This window comes from Monopterus albus, unplaced genomic scaffold (assembly GCF_001952655.1).
Source record: "Monopterus albus unplaced genomic scaffold, M_albus_1.0 scaffold12.1, whole genome shotgun sequence".
Classification (NCBI taxonomy): domain Eukaryota; kingdom Metazoa; phylum Chordata; class Actinopteri; order Synbranchiformes; family Synbranchidae; genus Monopterus; species Monopterus albus.
Genome location: NW_018127892.1, coordinates 5,496,346 through 5,508,834, shown reverse-complemented (window position 1 = coordinate 5,508,834; position 12,489 = coordinate 5,496,346). Strand labels below are relative to the sequence as shown.

Here is a 12,489-nt window from a genome sequence, read left to right as displayed (position 1 = left end):
AGCCTCATGGTATGTGAATGTGGTAGACATAAAGTGAGGCTTAAGTATGGGGGGGGAACATCACAACATAATACGAGAGCAGAGCGGCCAATTCCCAGCAGGCAGTGCGCTGCGCTCTTGTACGAGGGAGATGTACAGGCAGGATACTTCTCTTTGTAAGATGCAAAGGCTTTTACTATCTGCTAAGAAACTACTGTAAGATTTCCTAGTCTGACTGATTCCCTTTGGAACAGTACTGACATGGCAGACTGAGAGTGTAACTGCATGGGTCAGTGGGTAGGTAGGTCATGCATACCTGTACAAATGTACAGTCCAGTGCAGGAAGTGGTTTGGAGGGCACTAAAACCATCATACACTGGTTTCATCTAGGAGATATTATGTTAAAGATCATCTGGTCACTGAGTGTCTAGCTCATTAAATCAGCACTTGAATTCTGTTTGAGAACACGCGTGTGTGACTGGGGCAGCACATCCTTCGGTCAAATAGTAAGATTATGTCCAAGATCACAAAAGTCATTTGTCAGCTTTGCACACAAACACACAACCTGCATTCCGTGGTCTTTTAGCTAATACATCTTCACAGGCATTTCCATTTTGCTGTTGCTGCGGCTGCTGTTGTTGCTGCTGCGTTTCCCTGTAAAACTCATTATGGAGAAAGCGAATTAGAGGAAAGTATCTAGGTAAGACACGACAGTGCAGGCACTCAAACGTCTAATTGTAATAACCTGACACAAGTGAGTAATTTAGCTGCATAAAAACGAAGCCTGAGATCTAGAAGGAGCACTTTAGAAGAATGTATTAGGCTGGAGGCCATTACACACCGAGACAGGAAAAGAACAGCCATCTTTCACTGGGTTGCATTTGAATATTAAATGGTCCTGCTTACTGTCTCAGGACAAAAGCCGATTATCACAAAACCAAGTTAACATAATATTGTTCATATCCCGTTCGTTATTTCAGACTGACTTTCAAACATCCATTATTTATTAGCAATCATCTATCATTAATCATATGCGACATGCCAGTTAAGTCAGTAATTACAGAAAAGTGTGACCATGCAGCACCAACTTTCATGTTCTTGTTCCACATGAGCAGCACTGACAAATAGGATTTTGGTTTCTGCTGCTACATTGCACGACTTCTTCAGAACAACTCTGACTGATTTTAAGTGACCTATTATTAAACTAATGTATTTTATTAATGTGCATTGACATGCTACACTGGTGTAACAGAGCGTCAGGCCTTTGAGAGGGGCCATCGTTACTACCCAACTATAAATGCCTGGAACTTACCGAGGATAACAATGAAAGTGATTAGAAGTGATCTGAGCAGTTTGTGTAGAGGTTTTGATACACATTTCATGTCACCTTTGGAATCTGCCGAATTTGACCAGCTGCTCTTGTCCTTGAATGAAAAAACTACAAACTTTTTACAACCATATTTCAGGCCTATAGGGGAGAGTGATTGAGTGTGTGATAGTGACTAGATATAATTTGGGTGGACCATCCCTTAAAGGATACACACATTGCCTTTTATTGTCTTATCTCAGGCCACTTAAAAACTCTATAAAAGCTACTGTATAAACCCCTAGTACAATACTGTAATGGCGGGTTTATCAAAGATAACAACACTAGATACAGAGATAACACACAAAGCTAACTGGATGATAGTAAATCTTATAACAACAAAAACTGAAATGAAACACTAAGGGCTGGAGAAGAACAGAGACGTCATTCGCCAAAAAGGGTTCATCACACACCGAAACCCACGAGAACCACCTTTTATTCATTTTAAGTGATTTGGTGCTGATTTTCCCAAACTGCTGCTATACTTTATCTAATGCTGTGAGGCACCTGGAAACAAAATTAGTGACCCCTTTATTGCCCCCAATTTATTTCTCTGGGAGGAAGCAGGGCATATAACTCATTCAGGGAAGGAGGTTACATCATGAATAGGTGCTGTATGAAACAGACCGCGAGAAGGACACTTTCCACGAAGGCGTAAGCACAGACCAAATCTTGCAACTCCTTGAAGAGATGGAAAATATAGTAACACATTTGTGTTATTATTTATCAGCAGAATTAATTCTCTGTTTTCTAATCTGTTATATACAGTATTGGTAAGTGTCTGACACCAGAGATGGCACTGACGCAAAAGAAAACTGAGTGTACCAGTCACCAAAAATTTTAGAGGTGAGGATGATGGAATTGAGAGGAAGATCACAACAGAAAAAAAAAAAAGGGGGGGGGGGGGGGCTTTCCATTTCCCCAATGGGAGCCCTTCCTCCCCGCAGCAGAACCAGGCTGTGCTAAATCTAGAGACATGCAGGTCTTGGGGCCCGAGCCTTTCCAAAGTTCCCAACGGGAGGGGCCAGCATAATATGAGGCTGACAGCGAGATGAACCCCTGGAAGGAAAAAAGCATCTGTAAAACCCAAGGGGTTGTGTGCTAGGAGCAGGGTGCAGTTGTTTTCCTCATTTCCTTAGGTTTCTAAAGCTGATCCACTATCAGCAGCAGGCTGTTGTGCCACAAGCATAGCAATGAGCTTGCTTTCTCAGGGCCTTTTGACATTTCTTGCGACATAATAGCAAGCAAAAAGCTATTAAGCTGGTAATCAATTGATGTATCCGGGGGGAAAAAGCATTCTGGGGGCACAAGCGTTCCTTAACATGATTGAAAGTTTCTTATTTGAGGTGTTTTGACACGTTTTATTTCTTTTGGGACAAAGCAACAGCTGCATTAATTTTCTGAATAGCTTATCTGCAAAATAGCCTACCAAACAAAAACATTTACAAAACTAACGCACACTAAAACTTCATTCGTAATCATATTAACCTGAAAAAAAAAAAGGCAAGTGTGGACACACTGAATTGGGATCCAGTATTTTTTTGAGGAGAAGCTAAAACCACCTATCTGTGTGAGCTGGCCAGTAGATATTGATAGGGTGCTGAAAGGCATAACAGATTATATACAGGGTGACATCAGCTCCCTGCCCTGACTCATCTATTCCCCCAGACCAGGGACAGACAGCTGTGAGGTCAGAAGGAGGTCGTCACGCACATCAAAGCCCATGACATCATCGGACCTGAAAAACTACCAGTAATGATCTCTGTAGGATCAAGCAAAGCACAAAAGATATACAGTGTAAAAAGCTTATGGCTAGTGTAAAAAAGAAAAGATTGGCTAATATTCTTTTTTTTTTTAATGTGTGTGATTCTGGTGTTTCTTGAAAGCAGATTAAATTTTACTAAACGCTACAATTTGGTGGGGCGCCTGGGTGGCAGAGAGGAAAACCTCTTGGCCACCAACACAGCAGCGCGTGTAAGCAGAATTTGGAGTCCGCTGTTCCAAATTGTAAAAAAAAAAAGAAAACAGAACACATCGACAGTACTGAGTTAGCTGACTGAAAATAAGCCATATTACTGGCATCATTTGTGTGTTGTGCCTGAGCTGATTACTCTCAGGCAGTTCAACAGAGGCATTGTAGAAAATAGAGATAATTCTAGCAGTGCATGTTGGATGTCGATGCATTCAAGCTTGAGTGAGTTATTAGATTGAAAAAAGGGAGGTTTGATTTTGAATGATAACTGCATCCATCAGATTCATAAAAATGCAGTGACTCAAATGCATTTGCTGCATATTACTGAATACTATAACATGAGACAATCACTAATCTAACAGGGTAATTCAAGAAAGAATTGAGTAGAATGAATGAAGCAAATGAAGCTGAAGTATGTTAAGGATACCAAGTAAGAGACAGCAGGACTGCTCCCCAAGCAGACAACTGCAGTGCAGGATTAGTTCCTCTGAGTAAAAAAAAAAATGACATAGCTGCCAAGTAAGTGCCGCTGAAATCAAAACAGCAGACTTGTGTATGCGTGTGGTCACTTTCCCTCCATCGTGGCCTGTGTGTGTATGTGCAGCACTGCTAAGCCACAACAGCCCTCTAAAGGAAAAAGTCAGAATATAACTGCTCCCGCTCATTTCACAGATTTTCCAGACAAATAATTTCAGGTTTGCACCCGCTAGCGCCGGCCCTCTGTCCGTCCCGCTCTCTCTGGCCTATAATTACATGCCATTCATTTGATTTGTTCATTAGTTCAAGCCTCGGCTGGGTAAAAGCAAAACAGAACCCTCTTATTAGTGGTTCATGACTCCGCTCTCTCCATGGTGGGCGCTGGAGCTAGGGTGGAAAACAGCAGCAGAGCAGTGGGGCAGGGGAGACTGGCAGGGAGAACTCATTTTAACCCAAAGGACACATCTTCATGAAGAGAGACAGCAGGGAATGCATACTGTCATAATAATTGTGCCTCTGTAAAAGACCTTTAACAGAAAACACAGTCAAGATCAACAAACACTGAGATTACACATAAGTGAAAGCATGAAATAACTTTGTGGCCAAGAAGCATCTTGTCTTAGCTGAATTTTTCCACTTTATGCACCAAAGTGCTTTTGATACAATTTAATCAAATCACATTGCTTTAAACCACCGAGCGTGCACAGTTGTATTTTTACAGAACAAGAACTACAACAAAGATTTGAGCTTACTTTGGGCAAGTCAGTATATTCCTTTAACATCAACATAATGGTCAGGCAGGTTACCATTCATATATTTGTTTGGTTTAGCATGTATGGAATGCCTCTCCTACTGTACATCACAACTCAACCTGTGAAAGATGTGCAGTTTAGATGAGCTTCTATGAACCATTCTTCATTTTAACCCATTAATTTGCAAGCATAAAAAGGCTATTGTATTACATCTGATTTGAGAATGCCACCTAGTGAGCAACTTCCTCTGCACAGTATTCATAATTATGTCAGGTGAATGTCAGCTGCAATCAGCTGTTTCAAATCAAACCAGATCATAAATATGCATCAAAAGATATTATACTGTACAAATTCACTAATAGTGTGGCCCCACAATTCAAAGAGTTCAGAATTCGGCATTTTTTGTTTATTTAACTTATATTCTATTTGTTCAATTAATTGGAAATATATTGGCTCTAAACAGTCGGTTGTTTTAATTTCCAGAGTGAATTACTGTCAGTGTCAAAGTGCACATGACAGAACAGGCAAGACAGAAAATGAAAGATATTTTTGTTGTTTGAATGTTTTGCTCTAACATGTCTACAGCCATGCTAGAGGCTCTGTGAGGCTCCAAGGACTGTCAAACTAAATGTCAGAACAGCAAGCTCACAACGATAATGCAAACATTGTGATGTTTAGCTGGTAAAATGTCATAACAAAAACAAAGTACTGCTGGGGCTGACGACCTGCACTATTAGATAACATAACAATGTTGCACTGATTATTGTGGTAGATGAAAAGTCAGGGATCACCATGGCTGTTACAATTTATCCTAAAGCGGCCATGAATATCAGTACCAACTTTCATGACAATACATTTCAGTGGTTGTTTTGACTCAAAATTGCCAAGTATCAACTTCACAGTGGTGCTAGAGGAAAAGGCATGGGATTCATCCTCTGGAGACCATGGATGTCTGTCCTACCATCCATCTCATATGTGTGTTTTCCATCAGCACAGGTCAGCCCACTTTAATAGAGCAGAGCCAGGTGGACACGGGTTAGCCTCCATGTCCATCTGTTCCAAGCAGCACAGGGTAATTATGCTGACTTTGGCTCAGCCGGCCCTGCTCCCGCCCAGGGCCGAGTTGGGCTTCCTTCAACAGAGCCAGTTCACAGAAACACATGACTGGCTGAAATATTGCACCAAGGGAACGACCTCACAGATTCAGCATCCACTTTTTATCTGTAATTTCACTGCAGCCAGATTTGAAAATAGAGTTTCTAATTTGGTTTTCTGATGAGGGGTTAAAATAATGCCTAGAAGCCTAGCACCAAGTAGTGGTGGGCGGATCGATCTAAAGTATCGATAGTATCAATACCAACCTTGGTATCGGTATCGATCGATACTTGCGTGATGGGATCGATACTTGCGTATCGGTTTCTCTTTTCTACACTGAGTACACAACCCCTGTTACACCATAGTAGTGCAAACACCACTCCTCTAGTGATGGCCATCTGACACGGGTGCTCAGAAACTCGAAGTAGCATTTTCCTTGAACCACAAAGCTTGCTTTGGTGTGGAAAAAGAGGTGACCGATCAAGTCTGAATCACATGACTATACCACTCAATACTGCTTCGTAGTGCGAGATGCTTAGTAACGCAAAAAAATATAGTTTCTCATCTGCCCTAAACTTCTATGTTTTTTTCAGCATACCTGAAATGGTCCAATACCGGTTCATCACTTCAATTGCACATCACTACGCTCCTCTCACTTGGCTCAAGCTCACTTTGCCCTTCCCCATCTCCTGCTGAGAGTTGTTGTCGTGCAGTCAACTCAATGACGTTCAGCTGGCTGCATGATGGCAGAGAAAAAGAGGAGCGCTGTTTGGAGGTTTTTTACAGCTGCAAAAACACCGCAAACTGCGATGTCTGTGGACAGCAAATCCGCTATTGTGGCAACACTACAAATTTATAGAGACATATTAAAACACACCAGAAAGAGAACTCCAAGCTGCAAAGTAAACGGAGAGAGGAGGAGGGAAATCCCCAGACCGGGCCCCCGGCACCGAGGCAGATGTCACTGGCCTTTCAAAATGGTCAACAATACCAAGGTAGATAATTTATAGAAGTGAAAATAAGATTTAGTCACCCCAAGCATTACTTAGTTATTTTTCAAAGTGGAATTGGTCATCAGAGTTGTAATTTAGGCAGGCTGATTAAATATAGACTATTCAGACAGTCAGAATATATTGAGCCAGCTGAAATAAATCTAAATGAATTATTTTACTGGAACTGAAAAATATATACCCATATAAAGATTTACCTCAGACATGAACTATGAATATGGCTGAATATAATAACTCTTTTGTGTTAAAAGGAACATTAGCATTCCTATATTTAGGCTACACACAGATGGGTTATAGAGTTAATTATTTAGTTATTCCACCTAGGTGATTCCCCAAGAGCCTTGGCTATCACAAGGAGCCTTGCAGAGATGATTGTGAAGGACCTACAGCCTTTCTCTGTGGTTGATGATAAAGGTTTTATAAACTTTTCTTTATAAGCTTTTCTCAGTAAAAAAGTATCGGTATCGCCAATATTTATTTACTTGGTATCGATCGATACCAAATTTTGCGGTATCGCACACTAGCACCAAGGGTTCCATGTTGCAAGCTAATAACGCCACACCAACAGTGCAAGTTATAAGTCTCATTGCCCGGGGCTGCCTCCACATGATCAGGAAGTGGAAGTCAAACAATGTGTTTTACGGTGCAGTGGAAATGTACTTGCGTTGGCTCAGGAGCAGCCTCAGTTCGGTAGGGCTGACCATTGCTGATGGAAGAACACCAGTCATTGCTTCAGTGTGGACCAAAGTGGTGGAAGGCCAGGCAGACTACGACATCCACAAAGCCATGTCGCAAGCATGGCTAAAAAGCTACTCTGTAGGAGGGTTCACAGCTTGGCACTGCAAGACAATATCAGGGAAAACAAGTATACTACAACAATACTAAACAATGTGAAATTCAGTGCTAGCATACTGCATTCAAAGGCCACCTAATACTTGTTCTAAACAAACAGAAAAGCACACATATTTTAGCCAACTTACTGTAGCTTCACTGTGAAGTTTTCGGTGCATCAGTCAGTATGAATCAAAATAACAGGACAGGGCACCAAGATGTTATGAGATAAACAGTTCAGATGATGCAAATGAAAGCAAAAAAAGGTACAAGAGCTATAACCACTCTCACAAGAGATCAAAAGCCAGGTTCTTTATTCTTTACACACATTGAGATCAGATGAAAGCTGGTCCAACGCACTGCCACACTAACAGGGGAGCATTACACCCCAGTGATTTTCATCCACATGAAAAGCAGAGCACTACTGAGAATGGAAAAGCACTGAGTCTTCAAATCTCACAATTCTTTTCTTTCTGTTCCATGTACACTAACAGTGAAAGCCAGTGTCATCACCCAGCACTGCAGGAGAAAGAAGCATTATGCCTCATGGGTGTCCGCATCCACTTCTTACACAATTGGTGGATATGCTGCTGCTGTAATTAAAGTCCTCCTTCAGCACTTCACACACCATGACCTTTTCCTATGCAAGCATTCATTGTCTCTGACCCTCCAGTGGGACGTAAATGGACATAGTGATATTGGTGAAAAAATGTATGCAAGCTGTAATACATTTTTTTCAGTGCATATGACATGCACTGAAAAAATGTATTACAGTCTCTTCTGAGAAATAAAGCTTGATTGGTTTAACTATCATTATGAGTATATGTCAGCAGTAGCTTTGGAAATTAACACTTGAGGAGACAGAATACCCTTGATAGGCACCATCATACCCTATAATCAGAAGATATGCAAATGGAAGAGATGTTTCCCCTGACACTGCAGTGCCAATTGTCTTTTGGTTCCCTGGGAACTCTCCTGTCAGTGCTCAGGCAGGAGAATGGGAGTGATGGCAGAAAGGGCTGTTTGTTTAACATGTCACTGGAACAGCCGTGTTGAGAGGGAAGGACCAGATGGAGGAACAGAATAGACAGGGAACCCATCTAGGAAGCGTATTGTCCTCTCAGTCACTTGTATACAACTAAATACTCCCTGGACATAAACACTGGAATGTTTTCTATCTTATGTAAAAGACACATCTGTGTCTATAAAAAGTGCTAAAGCTACTCTAATTCTAGTGCGACTGAAACAAACTGACACCATAAGCCGCTTCTAAGTCCTGTTTCCTAGAGATGAGGTAAACTATGGATGCCTGGTTGCAACACACTGTACAAAATGCATCGTCTAGTCCGAAGCTAGTGTTAGCTGGCTAACACGTAAATCAGACAAGCTAGCTGAATGCCCTGGTTAATGCTAATGTTCAAAATACTCCAAAAATAAAAATCATATTAATTCAACACAAAGGTAAAATCATGACCATGCTAGGTTGCGAACTTTACATCAGCTTAATACATTAGTTTTATAAGCTAACACATCCAGAAGGAAGAATCTGACTCAAATTTGAGTCCATGGCTGCTTTTAATGCTTTCAGCTCAAAAAGCCAAACCATTGTTAACACTGGTCTTTGCTCTTTGTCCTGCTCTCTCTGTGCAATGCAACACGGCAGCCACTGTTTCAAACTTTTAGCAGACTACCTCCATGGCTGTTTGAAATGAGTACTCACTGTTCAAAAACAAACTCTTCTTATAGCCTTCACTAAATGGCAGGCGGGGCTAATTTACACACCGTACTTTGACGACACAGGGTAAAGAAGCTGGAATAAGAACAGAAGGGCTGTAGGCAGCAGAGCGTCATGGATGGGGGGGATATGTTAGTTAGTTAATGTACCTTTAAAGTGCTCAAGTGTAAGAGATGGCTACAGTATCATTCCCTTTGTTCTTGAAAATAAATCACGCACAGGAAAAGAAGCTTGATTATAGAGCACACACTTTCTACCCGTTTCCCCTCCACACTGGCGCACGAGGACAAAAACTGAACAAACACACACGTGTGCACCCCTTGTCTATGAAATGACACCCTATTTTGTTCTCATTTAGGCCTTTTATATTCAGTAAGAGGGTGAGGTACAAAGGGCCTAAAGCTGTCTTGGGTCATTAAACCACACATTTTCTTTCTTCTTTCAGAATGTGTTTTCTGGCACTTACAGCAGGGAAAGCTGACAGATTAGACAGAGGGTTCCTTCACAGGCTGGCTGTGGGCTTCAGGAGGGTGGGCTGCTCGCTGGTGCTTGGGGCAGCAAAACCATGCCTGTCACTGTCTGACGGGCCAACCCAGAAGTGCAGTCACAGGGAGGTATGATTGATGATATTATGGACTCATACAGGATCTGAATGCCAGCACACTCCTGTGATTTAATCCCTGTTCCTTCATCAAACATCCAGGCGTAGCAGATGGACTGTACAACACCAAACCTTTCTTTCCCCAAGGCCAATGCCATAAGTGTCAAGACTATGATTACTAATCAATCCTTCAAGGTAGCACTAACTGAATACAAGAATGGCAGTCACTATTCATTCACAACACACCGTTCACAATGCAAAGTAGATATGCAAATTTAAAAATGATCAAATTCTTATTAGAAAAGCAGAGTTTTGAGTGAAATAAATGTGATTTTTTTTTCCTAACATACGAGGCTGTGACCTTGGTCTCCAACATTCGTCGAGTATAAAACCCAACTCCCATAAAATTCTCCATTGAGGCTGTGCTGATATACATGTTTGAGCATATTTCTACAATAATGATGACCATTAAGTTTTCCTTGAAACCACTGAATGTGTGTGTGTGTGTGTGTGTGTGTGTGTGTGTGTGTGTGTGTGTGTGTGTGTGTAAATATAGATAGAGCACCAGAAACACCGGTGAACACCGCATAGGCTATTTGTATTTTATAATTTTAAAAACAATTAACCATTTATAATATTATATTATATGTGTATTGTGAAGATAGATAGATAGATAGATAGATAGATAGATAGATAGATAGATAGATAGATAGATAGATAGATAGATATCTTGGAAATTAAAGTGCTTGATACCTTTTTGTCTGCACAGACAAAACGATGGAAAAGTCCTGTTTGACAAGACTGACCCCTAGTGGTGGCTGTGGACATTTAATTTTAAAACAGGAGCATGTAACCCTCTGTTCAGTATACATGTAGCTGTCAGTACTGCAGACATATTAATCCCTTTGTGTCATCTTACCAAATAAAACACAAGGGTCAGACATCAAGTCTGTTAATATAAACTTCAGCATGAGAGTCAAAGCTGTCAGGCAGTAAATCCAAGACAAATCGGTGATTCACTGCCTAGATTAAGCCAACCATCCCCCAGTCACACCACAAAAACTTCATAGTACTTGGATAGCATACAGAGAGAAGAAAAGAGAATGATTTTAGCGGTGATTTGCAATTATAGTTTGGCCTCTCTGGCCTCAGAGGGTTATGAAATCTTTCCCAAATAAACCGGATATTCTCTATGCTGCACTCAGATGCTACAGGGAGACAACAGGGAGGGGAAATCACTGTTATAGAACTGGAAATAACAAATCACAACAAAAACATATTGTACTAAAAACATATAGAGTGACATCTGGACAGCAACTGTACTGTATATTCACAACAGCACAAATAGTAAGAAGTGGAGAAAACAAGAGGTGTTTTAAGGACTAGGCCTACATTTCCCATAGGTCATTTTACAACTGAAAAGTCCATATAATGTGGGACAATACAGCAAGCGCACAACATTATCTATTTAATAAAAAGTGACAGTCTCAGCTGTCAGCACAACAGCAAGTTTTTACACAGGACAAAAGCTACTTGAGTGTGTGAATATAAACTCCCTCAGATCAAAGACACAATGACCACTGATGCATCATTGGTAGCGACATATTATCATCAATACCACTCTACCACATTATCATCAGTCTCTCTCTATAAAGACAAAGGCATCTCTCCATGCTAAATCATGAAATCAATGCAGTTCTATCACTGAGAGGAATTGGTCCTCTAGTGATCTCTGCTGCTCTGCAGCTGAGTAATGTGAAATCTATCGCAGGTTAGTCCACACGGCCTGGACACGATCAAAGACAAGACCCAAGAAAACTCTGTATTGAACAGGAGCCACAAGATTGTAACTGAGGAGTGAAAATGTAAAAGGAAGCTTAAACACTCACTTAAACAATCATCTGATATTTGTGAAAAAAAAACAACAGGGCAAAATCATTTACAGCACAAACACATAACTGCAGTACTACCTTATTGCATACTATAGTATTACTTACTATATAACGTACACTACTAGCAAAATGTCACTTTTGTCAGCAATACGTTTAACACTTGAAATTTCACACATTTTAAAAACAGCTTGTTCCATTTCACTTTATGCAGCTGAGTCTTGATAATAAAATTGCAATATGGATATTAAAGCTCCCAAATTAGATTTAGCTTTGAGATTTGCAGCTTGTGGCAATGACAGTCTATTGGTGTGCTTGGGAAAAGTCAAATATTTCTACTTTAAAAGGCAAACTGCTATTACATGCAGTGTGACTCTTCCCTTCCCTTGCATTGCAACATAAAATCTACAGTTAGAGTAGAAGATAGTCATAGTTTTTTCAGTTGAGACACACTTACCTTAGGCCACTTGGGATTAAGCTCACAAGCCTTTTCAGCATCACCCAGAGCCGCCTGGTGCTGTCCCAGTTTGAGAAGCGCCGCCGAACGGTTACTATACAGGATGCAGTTCTGTGGGTCAGCTTGCAAGGCTTCGCTGTACAAACAAACGGCCGCCTGAAAGTCACCGTGCTGGCACGCCTCGTTGCTTTGCTGCACTTTCTCCATGAACTCTGCTTTGCTGAGGCCATACCCGGCCCCGTCAGCTCCAGAAACACACCGCATGGGTCTGCCCGCTGTCCGAGAACCGAAGATTGAAAGCTGGACAAACAGAAGAAGAAGAATG

General features: G+C 41.1%; 1 protein-coding gene across 3 annotated transcripts in view; it reads right to left on the bottom strand.

Annotated features, from left to right (window-relative positions):
* The window catches only part of LOC109954783 (tetratricopeptide repeat protein 28), a 172,239-nt gene that overhangs the window by 156,725 nt on the left and 3,025 nt on the right, over positions 1-12,489 (bottom strand). For all 3 annotated transcript variants that reach the window (XM_020590335.1, XM_020590336.1, XM_020590337.1), the window contains exon 2: positions 12,165-12,464. In XM_020590335.1, coding sequence (XP_020445991.1) covers positions 12,165-12,464 — 300 coding nt within the window. The remainder of the gene's footprint in view (positions 1-12,164; positions 12,465-12,489) is intronic.